This window comes from Capsicum annuum, chromosome 6 (genome assembly GCF_002878395.1).
Source record: "Capsicum annuum cultivar UCD-10X-F1 chromosome 6, UCD10Xv1.1, whole genome shotgun sequence".
Classification (NCBI taxonomy): Eukaryota; Viridiplantae; Streptophyta; class Magnoliopsida; order Solanales; family Solanaceae; genus Capsicum; species Capsicum annuum.
Window position 1 is genome coordinate 209,487,337 of NC_061116.1, and position 20,310 is coordinate 209,507,646.

The 20,310-nt window shown below is 34.3% G+C and overlaps 2 protein-coding genes across 10 annotated transcripts in view; both read right to left on the reverse strand.

Moving 5' to 3' along the window:
- The window catches only part of LOC107855451 (subtilisin-like protease SBT3.5), a 38,636-nt gene extending 30,044 nt beyond the window's left edge, over positions 1 to 8,592 (reverse strand). For 3 of the 9 annotated variants that reach the window (XM_047413875.1, XM_047413876.1, XM_047413873.1), the window contains exons 1-3: positions 8,383 to 8,576; positions 7,530 to 7,627; positions 7,224 to 7,379 (exon numbers count right to left, since the gene is read on the reverse strand). The gene's annotated coding sequence lies outside the window, so the exon portion shown is untranslated. Of the gene's footprint in view, positions 1 to 2,527; positions 2,547 to 7,223; positions 7,380 to 7,529; positions 7,628 to 7,839; positions 7,932 to 8,382 lie in introns of all 9 variants that reach the window. The other 6 variants (XR_001670262.2, XR_001670261.2, XR_007056769.1 and 3 more) reach the window with 5 other exon arrangements.
- A 2,074-nt stretch (positions 8,593 to 10,666) lies between these two features.
- LOC107855375 (subtilisin-like protease SBT3.8) lies at positions 10,667 to 12,392 on the reverse strand. Its single transcript, XM_047413877.1, has 3 exons — positions 12,276 to 12,392; positions 11,962 to 12,151; positions 10,667 to 11,499 (listed from the first exon to the last, which is right to left on the reverse strand). Exons 2-3 carry the CDS (start codon positions 11,969 to 11,971, stop codon positions 10,913 to 10,915), a joined length of 597 nt encoding a protein of 198 aa, XP_047269833.1. The 5' UTR covers positions 11,972 to 12,151; positions 12,276 to 12,392; the 3' UTR covers positions 10,667 to 10,912.
- Positions 12,393 to 20,310: the final 7,918 nt, after the last annotated feature.

The following is a 20,310-nucleotide window of genomic DNA, read 5'->3' on the forward strand; positions in this document are numbered from 1 at the left end:
ACCCAAGGAATTCATAATCCGGACGGATTATGAATCTTTGCAGCACCTTCGGGCATAAGACAAACTTAACAAACGGCATGCCAAATAGATTGAATTTCTTTAAACCTTTCCCTATGTGATTCAATACAAAAGGGAAAAGGATAATGTGGTAGCCGATGCGTTGTCTAGAAAGAATGCTGTTGTGTCCACTTTGTCATCCAAGTTAATGAGGTTTGAGAGCCTCAAGTCTTTGTATCCCAAGGACCCCTACTTCGCTCCTATATTTAGGGAAAGTGAAGCCGCGGGTAGGGACAAGAGACAATCGGATTCCAGCCCATATGCCATGTTTGATGGCTATTTGTTTCGGGGAAGATGGTTGTGTGTACCCTCTAGCTCTTGGAGAGAGTTGTTTGTGAGGGAGGCACACGACGACAGTCTCATGGGTCACTTTGAAATTGATAATACCCTCGGAATATTAGAGGAACAATTCTATTGGCCAAGGATGCGCAAAGATGTTGTCAAAGTTTGCGGCCAATGCATGGATTGTGGGAGTGCTGAGTCTAGGCTCCTTCTTCATGGGTTATACACCCCACTTCCCACTCCATCACGCTCGTAGATTGATATTTCTATGGATTTTGTGTTGGGTCTGCCACAGACTCAAAGGTTTCGAGATAGCATCTTTGTTGTTGTTGATCATTTCTCCAAAATGGCATACTTTATTCCGTGCAAAAATAGTGAAGATGCGGCTAGTGTAGCTTCTTTGTTTATTAAAAATATTGTTAAGTTACACGACATCCCAAGGACCATTGTAAGTGATAGGGACTCCAAGTTCCTTAGTCACTTTTGGAAGTCAATGTGGGGTAGGCTCGAAACCAAATAGTTGTTTTCTACGTCTTGCCACCCATAAACCGATGGCCAAATAGAATTAGTGAATCGAACCTTGGGTTCTATTCTACGTTCAATGGTTAAAGGTAAGTTGATGTCTTGGGAAGATAACCTACCTCTCATTGAATTTGCTTACAATCGGGTGATCCATTCAAGTACAAGCATCACACCCTTTGAATGTGTCTACAGCTTCAATCCCCTAACACCCTTGGATCTAACTCCGTTTCCAAGTGATGTTGTTTTTAGCTTAGATGGAAACAAGGGGTACAAAGCTCTGAAAGGCTTTCATGAGAAGGTGAGATTGCGGCTTGAAACGAAGAAGCAAGAGGTGGCCAAACGAGTCAACAAAGGAAGAAGTCGTCTTGTGCTTGAGCCGGGAGATTGGGTGTGGGTACACCTATGGAAAGACTGGTTTCCCAACCAAAGAAAGGGAAATTTTATTCCAAGAGGTGACGGTCCATTCCAAGTTCTTGAAAGAATCAACAATAATGCTTACAAGATCGACTTGCCATCGGAATACCAAGTACATAACACGTTCAACGTGTGTGATCTCTCATGGATTGATACCATTGAAGATGAAGAACCCGTGAGTTTGAGGTCAAACTCCTCTCAATATAGAGAGAATGATATGAGTGTCACGGGCTCGAGACCATTTACTAGAAGCCAAGCTCTGGAACAACAAAGACTTCAAGGCGCGTTTATGAAAATGAACGCGGTTGAGCTTGTTGCGAACTCGCCCAAGGGAGTGTACGCCTTGACGTGTGAGGGATGACCTTAGGTGGTCAAAATACACCCCAAAGCTTCACCAAAACACTCCACACCCGCCACCCCTTCATTAAGGGTATAGGGGTCCTTTTGCCAACTTTTTGTGATAGACTATTTAAAGTGTGTCCTTTAGTCTTGTTCCTTAGTTAACTTATTTTGAATCAAGATTGTAACATTGAAACACCATCCTCTCAAGAGAGAGTAGACCACCATTGACATCATAAGAAATAGTTTTCTTCTTGTGTTGTGTGTATCTGCTAGAAACGTGAGTTCTTGAGTGAACCGAGTTCCTCTTGGGTTTGCGTAAGAACTTGCTGCTTGTTAACTTGTTTTGTAGAGGTTTTAGAGTTTGATACACTCTTTAGTTGCTACCTAATGAGTTCTCTTTGTGTTAAGTTACCTATCCTTTTATTGTTCTAAATTTGTGTTTGCTTCTTGTATCGTATTGTTTTCTTGTTGTTGCTAGTTTAGGCGTGTTGTTGTTGACTGTTTGCAGACTATTTTGGTGTTGTAGATACCGTTTGGTATCACAAATTAGGATAGCTTATAATCTCATCTAAAGTCGTACCTCATCTAAAGTCGTATTACTTCAAAAGCAAATCGAAGCACATATGATGTAGATAATTTTTTTCTCTTACATATCTTTCACTTCTGGTGTTTATAGACGTAAACAAATCTCAAAGAGTTATATATACATATAAACTAATCAAGTGCTTTGTCCAGAAGAGGTATTCCTCAGCAGCATGACTCATCATGATTGTTAATTAAACTAGTAAATACTTGTATAAATTTGCAACACTATCATTATTGTTAATTAAACTAGTCAATACTTGTGTAAATTTTGCAACGTAATATAATTTATTAAGGCTACAAATTTTGCAAAGAACTGTGAACATACCTTTTGTCATCACAAATACCTGCATGAAGTCGGTGTTTTGCAATTAATACACATAAATAAAAACTACTTTATGCAATTCAGCATAGTAGCTGTTGAAGTGCGTCTTTATTCATTCTTTCGTCCCAAAAGTGTTTCAACAATCTTTGGAACGACAGACAAAAATCATTCAACATTTTTTTTGCTACTATTCAATTTCTCGATTGGTCTGAATCTTGTGTTGATAATATGTTATGAAAAAATAGAGAATGGATGAGATTAATAAGGGTGAGTGAGGAGAAGATATTTCTTATTTCTCTTTAGAGTTTGTATTGAGGAATGAGTTACAATGACGGAAAACTCTTTTATAAGGGATATTGGCTTGGTCCCAAAATTAGATTTCCTAACATTTCTCCAAAGAAACATGCAAGTATACCTTCAACATTGATATGAACTAAAATATAAAAATGAAAATAAAGCGTGGAAATCGAAAGATAATAAAGAAGAGTATAAATAGATAAACATAAGAAGAGGAAAAGTAAGCAAACCAAAGATATGTTAAACCAATGATCCTCAAACAACATCCTACAATGAACACCTAACTCATACGAATGTCGTGAGGAAAATTAATCCACTCATAATCAATGTATTTAAACAAGTCAACAAAGCTCCCTACAAGCTTAGAAAACACTCTCAAGTGTAAATTCATCCAAAATCATCTAGGCCTAAGAAAAGAAGAAATCTAGCTATTTGTAGTCATGGGCTATTTATTACAAAATGAATTCAAAAGTGATCCTAAATGTCAAATGGGCCCAAAAGTGATACAAGGTGCTAAATACTCAAAGGGACAGACTCCTCCATCGTCAAAAATATTATGGTGGGTCGCAATACCCCTCTCATCTCTAAAACAGTGCCAATTATCTTGATTGAGAATCTTTGGGGTATTTTGGGATGTATATCCTCTCCTTATTGAAGAGAATTTTTCCTCAAATTCAACAGATCATCATTTTTCAAGATCAACACTATCGGGGAAGTCGTTGGCATGGGAGGATTCATAACTTGCTTAACCAGGTAAAGTGGGATTCTAATCTCTCCTTATTGAGGCAAAACTTTTTCAATTGACCCTTTATTTGCATGAATATTTGGGATGGTAACATCCTGATCACATGGATCTTTTACCCTTCGCATTCTCATCAACATTATCAACCCTTCTACATGTTTCTCCTCTTTCTCCACTCCATCCTTATAGTAGGGGTCACCTTCTTAGCGTATAATTTCTTTATGAGTTGGGAACTTACTAATTCCTTGAATCCATCCTTAACATTTCAAGAATTAGGCACCCTTAAGATTATGATTACCTGCTTCTCTAGGGGATACCTTGGAGCATTCTTTCAATGGACTTCTTCTCAAAAGACCTCTGGAAATCGGAGCCTTGAGCCCATGTGGATGAAACTTCAGTTATGACCTTAGGATTGTTTGATCTCTCTTCCTTGATATGTCACTTAACATTAATAGCCACTTCTAAATGATTATCCATCTGAGCAAGTTTATGTATTGACATTTTAGAGGCGATTTCTCGATTTAACCCTACTTTGAATCAGATCTTGGTGTTCTCTTCATCCTTGTTGTAATCATGCTTCAAGAGCAGGTTTTGAAATTCATTATAATATGCTTTAACACTCTTGTCGTCTTGCCTTAGATTGTATGACTTGGCAATCAAACCTTGCATATACTCTTCGGCACATACTTGACTCTCTGAGGGCTTTCATTACTTCTCATGGTGGATAATGCCTCTATGAAGAACTTTTTGTATTCTCTCAGACGATTCTCACAAAGTCAATGCATGTACTTCAAATTGATCACTAATATTGGCTATATTCTTAAAATCAGACAAATCATTATTATCTTGGAAGGTCCTATCACATTGCGACTTTCATTTGAGGTATTCTTCGTAAGCATTACCTCCTTGAAAACTAGGAAGAGTGACCTTGATAGAGCTGAGGCCCATGTCGCAACCTCCATATCCACCTTGATCCCTTGGACCATTTTCTTGAGTGTCAAATCCATAACCTCCTTCTACATGTCCCTCAAACTTTTCTTAAACTCCTATAGTTTAGTTGAGTGGCATTTAGTTAATTAGAACTTGGTAAGGTGGGTTTGGATTTTGTGGTCTTTAGTAGTATGGTACTTGGACTTGTGGTACTTGATAGGGTAGGTAGTAGGGTGGGTTGAGACCTTGTGGCATTTGTTAGTTTGGGACTTGGTTTTGCAGTGTTTAATATGGTGGAGCGAGAATTTATAGAGCTTGGGGTGGTGGTGAGTTTTGGAGAATTGGTTGGGGTGGAATAAATTTTAAGGGTCGAACTATATTTCATGGAGTTTGATAGGTAGTTGTAGCATAAGGTAAGGAAGCATTACCTTGTTGGTAAGGATAAAACACATGGTAGAGAGTTCTAGGAGAAATGGTAGTCGAAGTCTCTTGGACTTGTCCACTTTTGGATTCTTGGAAATTTTGTTGTAGAGTAGCATTTGAGGAGTTAAGATTCCTCTTCGCACTCACCATCCTTCCATTTATATTTTTCACTCTCTCTTTCATATTTGATATCTTCTCATTCATGTTTGACATCTCTCCCTTTACCACTTTTATATCTTGTCACAGCCCTATGATGGCCTCGACCAAAGTTTCTAAATTTACCTCACTTTTGGTAGGTTAGATCTCATCTCCTGTTGATATGGTACCTATCAGCAAGACACTCAACACAACTAACAATCAAGGTTAATGCTATTGAAACCAAATATCACAACTACTAGTGTTTTCACACTTGAATTTCCTTATAAGTAGCTCAATCTTATAACTTGCTTTTTCACATTGGTATATGAAGTGCCAATTTGCTTCTCACATTTAGAATGGATTCTTGTTGAGAAAAGACCGTATGACTCGATTAAAAACTAAAGAACTTGAATTAAATAAGTTAACTAAGAAATAAATAATAAAAATACACAAAGAAAAAAAGGACAAAAAAGAAAATGGACTCAAGAACTAATCAACTAAGTAGAGGGATTACTAGTTGTTAATTAGTGAAAGAATCAAGGAAAAGATAATGACGAATCAAAGAAAAGAAACAAAGAATATAAACTTGAGCTTACTGATTTTGGTTCTCAAGGGGCGGCCCGTCAAGTTGATAGCGGTCAGTTAGCCTTCTCGTCCCACCTTAATCAATGTAGGTGTTAAGGGGCTTTGGGGTAATGATTAGGTGGTGAGCCATCAACCTCTTTGTGGTTCGTTGCCCTACCCATCACACCTTATCTGGATTAGGTGTTAAGTTGGATTGGGTTGACAATTAGAGTAGGGAATTGCTAGGGTTGTGGCTGGTCATCAAGGGTGTTACGAAGCCCAAACAAAATGTTGGCTAGCTTCTGTGCTGGTGATGGCTTGGGTTGGCGGACCGTCGCTAGCTTCGTGATCTGTCACTCAAGTTGTCAACAACAATCAAGTTTGGTGTAATTTGGACTCCAAGTTTCGAGGTTGATTTCTTTGATTCTGTGACTTCTTGGCCCCACTTCACCTCATATTTATCCTTTATGGGTTGAAAAATATTTTTTCCCAAACTGTCACCTAGGGTTTTGAATCAAATTATATTTTTTGCTTTTTCTTCACCATGAACATCAAGAACAAAGATGAAGATTTCAAAAATCCAACTCACTCATTTCAACTTGGATTCACACAAATTCAAGATCCAATCTCCTTTTTGATAGGTTACAAACCCCAATACTTTTCAACCCTCAATTTCACTCCAAAATATTCAGATTTAAAGACCCATTTTTAAATTTCTTCAAGCTCAAGTCATTAATGGAAGAATCATCAATTCCACTCCAATTAAGCTCAAATTTAAGATTTAGACTGAAATAGTACTAGAGAACAAGAAGAGCGATAGAAGCTTAAGAAAACACAAAAATCAAAAACTCAAAATTTGAAAAATGACCCAAAATGTGAAACCCTATTTTTTTGTGATTTTTAATTTTCTTCAATAAAAAAAATCCAAGATTGAATTTGCGAGAACAAATCCAAACTCTGACTCTGATAACAAATGATAGGAATCAAAATATAAAAATGAAAATAAAGTGCGGAAATCGAAAGATAATAAAGAAGAGAATAAATTGTTAGATACAAGAAGAGGAAAAACAAGCATAAGGTGTATTAAACTAATGATCCCCAAACGATATCCTGCAACGAGCACCTAACTCATATGTAGACTAGAGAAAAATTAATTTACTCACAACCAACGTTTCTAAATAAGTCAATAAAACTCCCAGCAAACTTAGAATACACTCTCAAGTGTAAGTTCATCCAAAATCATCTAAGCCTAAGAAAAGAAGAAACCTAGCTATTTATAGTCATGAGCTATTTATTACAGAATAGGCCCAATAATGACTCTAAATGCCAAATGGACCCAAAAGTGACTCAAGGTGTCAAATACTAAAAGGTTGAGACCCCTTAATCTGCAATACTACTCCTCATCTCTAAAACGATGTCAATTACCTTGAGTGAGAATCTTTGAGGTATTTTGAGATGTATCAAGTATAGTGTAAATATATTTATAACATTTACAATATTATTGTTCAGAAAATTTAAATCCTTTTTTAACAAGATCATTAGTTGTTGACAAATTGTATTGACTTAAGGAAAAAAAGGAAAAGTTAAAAAGAGTAGATACTTAACCTGAATCTATTATGCCAATAATTACTCCATCGCCCTGATTTGTTTTGTTCACAAGACTATTGGGATCGTGTTTAGAAAGACCCATAAAGTCCCAACTCCTCGATGTATGAGTCTTGTAAAGGTGATTTGGTATAACATGAACCACACCAGGTAATTCTGAAATACAAGTATAAAAAATATATCAACTAAGAATATCATGAATAAAATTTTTAATTTTTCATAAAATGATTTATTTTCTTTAATTTTTTTTATAATTTTTCTACTAGAATTTAAGGTAAAAATTGTAACAATGGAGAATTCAAATACCTCCAATTTGTTTGGCTTGAAAGTCAGTGAGCTTAGCAGCGAATCCAGAGAAACCATGTCTATAACTATATCTCATAAGTTTTTTAGCTTCTTCCTTGCTGCAATGACAAGAAAATGCGATTTAACTTTTAAATAATGAAATATACAAAATAATATTTTCGCAATGATATATAGTTATAAACATGGTAGGGTAATTAGAAGTAAATATTTCTATGATAAGCATTAATAAGAAATTTAGTCAAAATATGATCTACTACTACATTTCATTGGTTAAATTAAATTACATTGATTATATTAAAAATATACATACCTCCCGACCACTTGACTTAAAAGTTCATGATGTGAATCGGTGATAAGTTCATGATTATTGTGTGGTTTGTGTCCCAAGTAGACGGCGTAAAGCTATTGACCAAAAGAATACGATTAAAATAATAAAGAAAAAATCAATGAGAGATTAATATTCGTTACGGTCATTAAACAAATGAAAGCATATTTATAAATCAGATTAAAGCTAACTTTTTAAATCACCCATTCACTTGATCAAAAATATTACTCCTCTTCCACTTTATTTTTAGCGCTTATATATTAAAATTATTATTTATATATACCTATATTTTTAGAAATTTAAAAATTGAATATTTTTAAAATTTATTTTAGTTACTCTATCAAATATTGATAGGTTAAATGATGAGAGCAAGTAGAAATATGATGAGGTAAGGCTGCATAGAATAAACACTTGCGTTTGACCCTTTTCTGACATTACATATAGTGAGAGCTTCATCTGTTTTTTTTTTTAATATTAAAAAATTGTGAAATTTGAATAATATTAAATTCAAGAATATTTAAAATGTACCTTAGTATCAGCAACATCTGCTCTTGCAGTTATTTTACGTAAACAAATAAAAAATAAAAATAAAAATAATTTAACAAGAGAAGAAGTTGGATTATTCATTATTTTTTTGTTTCCCTCCTTTCTATAGAAAATGTGAAAGGGGGAAGATAACCCAACCTCTTGGTGAATTAAAAAATAATTTGGTTAATGAAATTAGAAAGTACTTTCAATCTATTAAGTGTTAAATAGCTTAACCTCACCACACAAAGTAGAAAAACAAATGTGTGGCTAGTATATTAATTCTAAATTGTAGCCACTCACTCGAATACTAAGTAGATTAGTTATTCTACTTTTACTCCTTTAAAAATGGTAACTTTTTTTTATAAAAAATATTTTAGACCGTATACTTTCTGTTTTTATTTTAGTGATAAATAAAAGGATTTTGAGTTCTAACTTCTAACATTTATCTCCTTATAACAAGTGTAACTACCTCTATGACTATTACAATAATTTTCTTCCCTCTTTCTTTCTTTATTTTTCATAAAGAACTAGTCATAATTACTTCTTGCGTCTCAATCTTTGTCAATTTATTATTATTTGTGGAATCAAAATGAATTTTCTTGAACTATATTTTCTTCATCTTTTAAATTATTTTAAACTAAATTTAGTTAAAAGGGTATGTAGGTTATCGAGAACCCAATAACTGTTATATTGATTCTATATTTTATAATGAAAATTCTATCAAATGTATAAGAAATATTTGTTGGAAATTCATTAACAAAGTAGATTAGAAGCAATTGTTGGCTTCTTGGATAGTGGTTCGATTCTCCTTAGCATTACTAAATATTCTTAAAAGAATTTGAGATTTATGAGTAATTATTCATTAGTTTCGAAATTGGACAAGTATTATGCATACATTGTAGATTTATTAGTTAGTAATTTTATCATATCACTTTTTGAATATAACTAATTTATTATTTTAGAAAATGCATTGCATAATAAATGATATTCAATACCAAGAGCAAAATGGTACAAGTGGATATATTATTTATTGATTTTCACATTGAACAAGTATTATTGAACATTTGTTTTTACTGTAGTGAACAAGTAAAAATAGACGAAGGAAGTAAAAGGTGAACAGGACTTGACCAATAAACAAGAAGTCTTGTCATGAATTTATCAAATCAGTGCCCAATATTTTTTACGTCCCCAGATCAAAATTATTTGTTATTTTTTTACTTGACGCACTCACTAAGAAAATAATAATTGACATAATATATTTACCATATTACCCCTATTGATTGGTACTAGTTGAAATTGACCATTTAAAATTTGAAAAAGTGCAAATAATTTAAGGGTAAAACAAAAATTTTCTTTTTTTGTTTTTTTGTTGATATTATATGTCAAAATAAAAAGCAAAAATAAAAAGTAAAATAAAAATAAGTGCTAAGTCACTTTGAACATAGAGAGATTCAACTTGCGGTCATTAGTCAAGTTCAAATACCCCACACTTGTAACAAGGTAAATAAGACGACAAACTGTCCAGCAAGCTTCGAAAAAAATCTAATTTCTCATTATTTAGATGAAGATAATATTATATTATTAGATTCATCTCTCTTATATTTTTCAACTCTAAAAATTATGACGACTATTTAGGGATCGATAATTCGAACCCAATTCCTACATCTGTTTGATTTTCAAATAATGTTTGTATTACTTTATTACTATATAGAAACGCTCTGCTTTCAACATATTGAATATATGATAGTAATTCTCTAGCCAAAATTAGGCAAACAATATATAGTGTACTCCCACAGGTTGATTTTGAGAAGCAAATATTGATGTCTTCAACTACAGAGAGGAGTTGCTCAGATGGTCGGTAAACACTTTTCACCCCCAACTCTAAGATTGTGGATTCGAGTCACCAAAAAGCAAAATATGAGAGTTCTCGCGAACAAATTAAAAAAAAGTATTTACGACTTAAACATGATTTCAAGACCACATGGAACAAGAGTGATTCATAAACTCCAAAAAGACAAATAACATTCCACGATATTTCATATATTTTAAAGTCTATCTTTTTTAATTATTCACTTTTACTATTCAAAATTAAAAACATGGAGAGGAAGAACTAGGGGGAGAGGAAGTTGAACAGCATACGCTCACCGTGCTTGGACATTCACTTGCTATCTAGTGAAAAAATCATACTTGGAATAGTAAATACAGTAAATCATACTTTGATATAGTAAATAAATAATCAAAATTTTTATTGAGGGAGTTTGAAAAATACAAATATAGTGCTTGGAATTTGAATTTGAAATCTCAGGTCAATTTGGAATTCCCTAAACCATTAAGCTAATCTCTAGTCTTGTGTTGAGGGGACTCAATATCTATGTATAGACAATGTATTCTTATGTCGAGAGGGTTCGGATGAACACCCTCGCCCCCCTAAATCCACCCTTGTACATTATGACCAAGTCTTTTTCCTTTGTAGCATGATTTATGTCATCGCTCCACCTCATACCTCCCAAGCTAAGTTGGTGCATTTTCTTTATCCATCTACTTTCTTCCTCACAACAATAGGAATTCTAACAAAATTCTTGCCATCACTCCATGCCAAACTTCCAAAGGTAAATTTACCACTTCTTTGGTAAGTAGATGTGATCTTTACCTTAAAGGAGATCTTCTTTCTCTTGGCATTAAACTTCAAGACATCTGGAGTTACTTTAATTGCAACATTTCTCGGAGGTTTAACCACTAATTTGTATATAGAGTTATCATTCCCAACATTAGTAACGGTTCTCTTGATAGTAACTGAATCCTTGAGATTTGGAATAGATATTGAAGGGAGATTCATATCCAACCTTGATGGTACTTCTTTGGGACACACAATGCCTGCTGAAGAAGACGATTTTTTTGCATCGGATTTATAGGTAGTGTCATTGTAAACCCTATCTTTACTATAACGCAGACTACAAAGATAATTCGAATAATCATTTTTACCCATATCATAGATTAAGCCAGGATCCACTGCTCCATTTGGATTACATATGCCACCTCCAAAGTCAAATGGATCAGCAAGTTTTCCTCCACCTCCTTGTGAAAAAATTTCACCTTTATATGTGTCCTCGTTCCATGCTACACAGTTCACAAATAAATTAAATACATTCAGTAAATACATGAAAAAAAAAATGCTCAAAAGAAGGAAAGACTATTTTGTTCAAGAGTTTAATTGATGTACGATGACAGTGTAAAGTGTAAACCTTTTGTGCATGATGGGATTAATTAAAGTGATGTATAACATCATGAAATACTAATTTAAGCTTAGTTTGGTAGTAAGCAACCTGTGGTAGTAGGTTAAAATATGTTAATAGTGTAAAACTAATAAATGTAAATTGTAAGGTAAATTATTTTCTCAATAAAACTTGGAAGGTTATTATATAGGAGTATAAGTTAAGCGTATATGCATTGACAGTAGATGCGTTCTTTTATCTTAAATTAATGAATAACAATGAGAATTTTTCATTATGGTAATTTAGTATACTATAATAAGTCGAATTGTGCTATTAATGTATAGAATTTAAATTTATAAGATATTACCTGTTGTCATGAGTGCAGACTTGATAGCTGTTGGAGATCAATTAGGATGTGCAGCTTTGAGGAGTGCAACAATTCCTGCGACATGAGGGGCTGACATGGATGTTCCTGACATGATGTTGAATCCATTGTATCCTCCTAGAGCGGGAGGAAATGCTACGAGTATATTAACTCCAAGAGCTGCAATATCGGACTGTAATGATATATATTTTAGTAAAACTTATAAGTCACTTTCAAAAAATATAATAAAATAATTCAATGAGAGAAATTATCAAACTAAAAGACGATAAAAATTATTAAATCATTTTTATATTTACCTTTAGAATTTCTGGGGCAAAGGAATTGGGGACTCTTGAGGAGAATCTAGGCACCTTTATGTATGCCTCCTTGCCGTCACGAATTTGAGTTTGTCCATATTTAATTATTGGATCTTGATTGCTGTTACAAATGATGAATCAATTCAGTGGTGTATAATATAACAAGAAAACTAGAGGTACCTTGGCATGATAAAAGTCATTTTATTTTATTATTTTTAAAAGTTAATTGTTTCTCAGAAATTAAATCATTTCCTCAAATTTAAAAAGTTCTCTTGTGTTTGGTCGGAGAATGGATAAGGTTTCCAAGAAAATAATATTTATTAGAGATTGATAATAATATTAGCACAAGATAATACTCCCCGTCCCATTTTATCCGTCTCAAATTGGGATGACACAACTATTAAGAAAATAATGATTGGTAATGTAACTTTATCGTTTTGCCCCTCTTAATTGTGTCTTGTTGTTAGTTTCAATATTGATGGATGACCAATACCAAAACACCATTTATATTCTTAATAATGTACTTTTAATGGTACTCTTTTTTGCAACATTTTTTAAAGAATACTAATAACAAGGAGCAAGCAATTACACTAAGGGTATAATGGGAGAAAAAATTGTCTTGTCTTGATAAGTAAAATGGGACACTAAATTAGAAAATTTGGAATGAATAAAATGGAACGAAGGAAGTATTTAACAACAAAGCATAATTATTACATATTACTAATAATATGTTAAGTGTTGGTTAAAATTAATGACGTGAAGATAAGAGTTAGAGACAATTGCATGCGACTTCCATCCAAGAGCTAGGAAGGTCATTTTTTTTTTTTTTTGGTAAAATAATTTTCTCCATTTTTAGTGATCTGACTTCTAAAAATATTTTTAACTCGTATCAAATATACCTTAAAATATTCAAAAATAGGAAAAGAAAAGAATAAAATGAAGAAGGAACAGAGCAGGAGAAAAATATGTTTACTTTGATATACGTTGTTGATAATAATCAAAAATTTGATTTCCTTGCTCGAAATCAACGGTTAAAAAAGGTTTAGGATTTCGAGTAAGTTCAGTGACGTCAAGGAGTTGATCAGTGGGAACTGTAGCAAAAATATAAGCCAAAACTCCTCTATCCTCTACAGCCTCTACACATTCAGCTATATCTCCATTTTTTTGAAAGAAAAGCATTAGAACTTTTCCTTTTAGTCCACTAGCAATAAATTTAAGGTCTTCAGCACTGCAATATTTGAAAATGCAAGTATTAGCATGTATAGATAAATATTTAAAAAAATGGTTTTAGTGAGAAACTACAATAACTCTCGGGCGTTTATGCCAAAAATATTCTTTATCCAAACTATTTTGTCAAATACCCACAAGTTTTAAATTCTTTGTCAAATACCCACTTAATTCCCCCTCACCACCAACTTTTCCAACTTAACAATTTCAGCCTCAACCTTTATAATAATTCACTTTAACTCAATACTTCCAACTTAATAAATTCACCCATAAGTTTCTAATAATACACTTCAACTCACTCCATTATCCACCACTATATATATAAAAATAATATCTAGGTTTTCAAAAATATTAAAAAAAATAATTCCAAAAGCTAAAAATAGAAAGTGGTTATTTTTTCCACCAAAAAGCTCCGATTCCGGCCACTTTTTCAGCGTTATTTTTCGGCGATCAGCTATAAATTAGTCCAGAAACATCATAAGCTTGTCCATTGCATCCATTGTTACCCCATTTGTTTCCTATCTTCTCAAACACACTTTCCACCATTGTTAAAAAGCTTTAAATCACTCACATTACTCAAAGCCACTTTAGAAAGTGCATTACAACAGCTCAGGCGACTCCAAGTTCATTTCTTTATTCCACAAACCCAACAATCATTGATTACAAGCAATATTTGCAATTTCAAGTATTTGTACGAAAATCTGCGCAGTCATCGACCCATCCTCGCCAGTCATCGACCGTGCATACAACACGACATAGACCATAAGCATAATCTACCATCGACTGAAGCTTAATTCTAGGATGTCTATTCCAAAATTTGTTCTGGTTTCTGGTGATTTCATGGGAGAATGGGTGGAGACTTCGAAATGTTGGAAATGGAGATCATTTACCAAGGTGACAATTCCCATTCCTGTTCGCCGCAACAGTTCGTACGAGGAATTTGTTACAAGCGTAATGCAAAGTGGGGATCTAGATTGTGCGCCGAGCGCCGTGGTGATTAGTTATGTAATGCATTCGAGGAAAAAGGTGAATCATACGATCATAAATAGTAATGTACGTGCGCTGTCGTACATAATGGATGCTGATGTAGATGACTTTAGGCCAATTTTGAGGATAAATGTGGTTGAGAGGTCCTTTGAAGAACCGCTGAATTCATTAGCACCCCCACTGCGGCGCCCGGCAGTTGATGATGATTTGATCGACGACGATTTGAATGATTACGAGAACGATGTCGATGATACAATTAATATGGAAGATTATTCTATGCATATGGAAGACTTTTCATCGGACTCGCAAGATGATGAAGAAGACCGTGAAACAGAATCATAAGCAAGACACTCCTTCACCGATGGAACCAATTTATGTTGTGGTCAAACATTCGCTGATAAAAAAGAGCTGAAAATGCAACTAGACGCAGCAGCGGCGAGGCAGTCCGTAGATTATTATATGGAGAAGAGCTGCACAAAATTGATGAAGGCGCAATGCTTATCTCATGGTTGTGACTGGCTGTTGCGGGCAAAAAAGTACGACACCTTGGACAGATTTTGCATATATAAGTATGTCGGGATGCACACGTGCAGTGTTGAAAATGCTACCCACAGGCACAAAAAAGTCTCATCCGAATTGATTGCTTCAGTATGCATAAATCATTTTCGGGATGGTAAGGGTCCAAGCATAAGAGAAATTCAAAGAATTGTATTTAAGGAGTTGCGTTGCAACGCAAGCTATTGGATGTGTTGGAAAGGAAGTGTAATTGCGAAGAACATCATTCGCGAGACACCAGAGTACGGATATGCTTGCTTACCGGCTTTTTCCCACATGGTAGAGTTATTGAATCCCGGGTCTTCTTACTCTATCATGATAAACCGGATGGATAGATCATTCGTTTACTACTTTTTAGCATTCGGAGCTTGCATACGAGGATATACCCACATGAGAAAGGTAATTGCTGTCGATGGCACACATTTGTATGGCAAGTACGGGGGCGTTCTGCTGAGCGCCGTTGCACAGGACACCGAAAATCATATATTTTTGATTGTCTTTTGTGTCGTCGATAAAGAGAACGATGCTTCTTGGACCTTCTTCTTCCAGAAGCTGAAGTCTATCATAGAAGATGAACCAGATCTATGCGTCATCTTCGACAGGCAAATTAACATCGCCAATGCCTTCTCCCATGTATACAGTCGTGCACATCACGGACTTTGCATGAGGCACCTCGCTTAAAATCTTCGCGTAAATCAACACTGTGGAGAACATCTTTATCTATTCTACGCCGCAGCAAAGGCTTATTCCCTTGATGAGTTTAGCGATAATTTTGTGGAATTGAAGAGCAAATTCCCCGAGGTAGCTCATGTCCTTGAAAATGTGCTTGGTTTTGAAAAATGGAGTAGAGCACACTCTCCGGGCAATAGGTACGATGTGATGACCACAAACATCGCCGAGTCGCTCAACTCGATTTTGATGGATGAACGGGAGTACCCCATGTCGTACATATTCAATTCAATTGCTAAAAAATTTGGTGAAAAATTTAGGAGCGGCATGCATTTGTCGGTGATAAAGAGAACATATTTGTGCCTTCGGCGGAAAGGATCCTAAGGGATAATAAGAGTGCGAGCAATTCCTTGTATATGGGTAATCCAAACGGGATTCTCGACGAGTATACGGTGTTCGGCAACGGCGTTACTGCCAAGGTCAATCTCTTGGAGAGGAGCTGTTCTTGTCAGAAATTTGACTTGGTGAAAATACCGTGCGAACACGCGATGGCAACTTTGCGAGAAAAGTACGACGATGGCGAAGATTATGGTAACTCCATCTACGACTACTCTTCGCCAATTTATAAAGCTGAAAGTTACCTCCTCGCATACTCGAAAGCAATTAACGTGGTCCCTCCGAAAGCTGAATGGACTGTGTTACAGGAATTGGTAGACACCAAAATTTCTCCACCCCCGTACGATCCCAAACTCAGAAGGAAGAAAGTCAAACGCACTAAGGGCGCCGGTGAGACATTCAAGTTCAAAAGGAGGAATAGGTGTTCAATATGCGAGAGATTTGAATACAAAAGAACCACGTGTAGAATGGGCATCAATCATAAATAGGCTTTTTTTAGCTTCAGTTGTAAAGCTACTGTTTTGAGGGATGAATGTGCATTTCTGTAGATTTTAACGTTCAGTTGTTATCGACCTAAAGCTTTGTCTACGATAGACTATCTATAGTCTACGGTATATATAATATATGGTCTATAAAATATTATGTATTGATTATATTATTACTGATCTAACATGTTATGTTGGTCATTTTCCTGGCTTATTTCTCCAATCGATGCAATGAATCATTATTTCCCGTTCCCATTTATTAAAAAGCTGCACAAAACGTCTCTTCACGAGGAAAAACAGCTGGTATATGCATACAAAATGTTTTCATGGATGTATGAACGGATGCAATCTACAGGTCTATAAGTATAGGCCCTCTTTCTACGCAACCCTTCAGTTTTTCCTAAATCGAAAATATCAGAAATCATCTCTTTTTCTTCTTCACGCAAATAAAAAAAAATCCTCCAAGAAGGATACCCAGGTGCCCCATCAGACGTGTTCCTCGTAGGCACTACGACCTCCTCCCCCTAAGGAATGATTTGGACTGGCTTTTCTACGTGCAGGGTCAAGACCGCATTTACCTGGAGCGGGAGCTCCGTCGAATTGCTCGTTTCTTGAGGGCAATTCTGGAAAGGCTCGAAATGGAAGACCCTGACTACATCACCCCCCACTATCCCCATAATTTAGTTTAAATGTTTTATTTTAGTATATGTTTTTAAGTTTTTTTGATTTGTTCATTGCTGAAGAAGCTTTCTTTGTAGGATATTGTTAGAAGAAAACTTCTTTCATTTTTCCCTTTTTGATGTAAATTTTATTATGTAATGCAATGAACAATTTTAATACAACTATGTTTCAGTTTCTTTTAACATTGTGTGCTTGCCATCTTTGTTCTGATCCTTTGTTTGAAAACTCGAATCAAATATGTCTGCCTTTTCAAGTTACAGTATTGTGGCTTGACTAATTTCCTGGAGTAAAATCTAATGTTTAGATTTTATACAAAGTATTTCATCGACTGTACATATAAGTCGATCGTAGACTACATAAATCGATGAATCATCGGGTAAATTAAAACAAATAATAACAGATTTTCAAAAAATAATTTAATTTTAAAAGATTTAAACAAATTATCACATGTTATGTGGCTGGTGGAAGAAAATAATTAAATTAAAAATAATTTAAATATATAATCACATGTTTTGGGAATTATGAAAGACAATTATTAAATTCAAAAAAAATTAAATAGATAATAGTAACATGCTTTGGGGCTGGTGGAAGAAAATAATTAAATATAATATGATTTAAATGGATAATCACATGTTTTGGGGTCGGTGGAAGAAAACAATTACATTAAAAATGATTTAAATAGATGATCTTGGACTGATGGTGACACTTAATAGACCGTCGTAGATCATGCACTATGTCATCCATCGATCAGTCTGGTCTATTGTAGACTTACACGTTTATCATCGCATCGACTGATATCATGATTAGGCGTAGACCACGATGATCTATGTACAAGGTTATATAGATCATCACTTGGATGTAGTTAAAAAATTATTAAATAAATTATAAATAAATGTGGTGTGGATTTCTACACATGTGAAGGAGTGTAAACAAGTCACATAATCATATTAGAGTTTAGATAAATTAGGGAGGGTGAATTAAGAAGTGTGTGGATGGGTAGTGGTTAAATGCTCAATATCGTAAGAGTAATGTTTCTCAAAGCACAAGTATGTATTGAGGATGATAAATATCTTACCATTATCAATTGCACACACTCTTTTGATTTAGGGGTGATGATGAAAGAAATATGTGGAATGTGTAGGCATCAAATATAATACATATCCTATATGAATACTTTGCTTTGTTTAAACATTACTCTTATGATATTGAGCATTCAACCACTACCCATCCACACACTTCTTAATTCACCCTTCCTAATTTGTCTAAGCTCTAATATGATTATGTGACATGTTTACACTCCTTCATATGTGTAGAAATCCACACCATATTTATTTATAATTTATTTAACAATTTTTTAACTACATCCAAGTGATGATCTATATAAACTTGTACATAGATCATCATGGTTTACGCCTAATCATGATATCAGTCGATGCGATAATAAACGTGTAAGTCTATGATAGACTATACTGATCGATGGATGACATAGTTCATGATCTACGACGGTCTATTAAGTTTCATCACCAGTCCAAGATCATCTATTTAAATCATTTTTAATGTAATTATTTTCTTCCACCGGTCCCAAAACATGTAATTATCCATTTAAATCATATTATATTTAATTATTTTCTTCCACCATCCCCAAAACATGTTACTATTATCTATTTAATTTTTTTTAATTTAATTATTCATTTTTTAACTACCTCCACGTGATGGTCTATAGATGTGTACATAGATCACGGTAGTCTACGCATAATCAGGATATCAGTCGATGCACTAATAAAGGTGTAAGTCTATGGTAAACCATACAAATCGATGGCTGACATAGGCCATGATCTACGACAGTCTATTTAGTGTCACCACCAGTTCAAAAGAGAAAAATTACTTTTTCAACGGTAAAAGCTACTTTTGTAAGCCATCAGTGTGAACACTTTGTTTTTACTTCATATATAAGGTGTACATCCCTCCTTATTTTATTTTATCAACTTTATTTTATTTTTAAAAATTCTACAATGTCGCAAGCATCTCAATCATCCAATTCTAAAAATACTCTAATTTGTCATTGTGGGGAATGCGGCTGTCTTGAGGACGTCACACACGGATTCAAATCCAGGTCACAAATTTTATAATTGTGCAATTGCAAAGGTGAGGTGTGCGTGTTTTTTTAAAAGATTTAAGTTAATGGTTATGTAATTTTTTTTTCCTAGGATAATGGCGCATGCTCGTTTTTCCAATGACTTGATGAGTTATCACCTCCATCCAGTCCATCAACGTTTATTTCGGAACTCGAGACATCAAATTTTCAAGGCTTGGCAAAATTTAATCTACTACAAAGGCTCCAACAATGCGAAGAAAATAAAGATTTTCTCATGACTTTGTTCAAAGAAGCCGGAGAACAGAGTGATCACTTTAAACTATTGCTACATGACACCCAAATAGAGAGGGATCAACTAAACGAAAAATTGATTTTGGCCGAAGAAAGAGAGAATGTCCTAAAAATGATGTTATGTGCTATAATGCTAGTATTCATTCTTTGGAAAAGTGTAACATGAATGTAGTGATATTGAATGAATAATAATAGTTCTACTTTTGTATAATGTAAAATACTATTTTTGATAGAACCATAGTCGATTAAACAACACGTCAACTTAAATTCGACCAGCAGGGTAATGATAGACTATGCATACGGTATATGGAATATTAAGTATGGATTCTATGATATCAAGCATACAATGTACCAACTATGACCACACCCTGCATATTCAAATTCCATGCCACAAATCAGTTTGATAGAAACAGATTCAACTCAGAATCATAACAAGTTTCATAAAATAAAAGAATAATTGTCATATCCTACCACCAGATCCTTCAAACTTCATATTTGTGAAATAAAAACAATTTTATCATATCCTAATAACTCATCATTTAACAACAAATTAAACATCTTAGCATTTAAATGTCTCTTTCCCTAAGTTCCTCATCAACAAAAGTGTTACTGTTGATTTCATCAACAATGTCCATGACCACATCTGTTT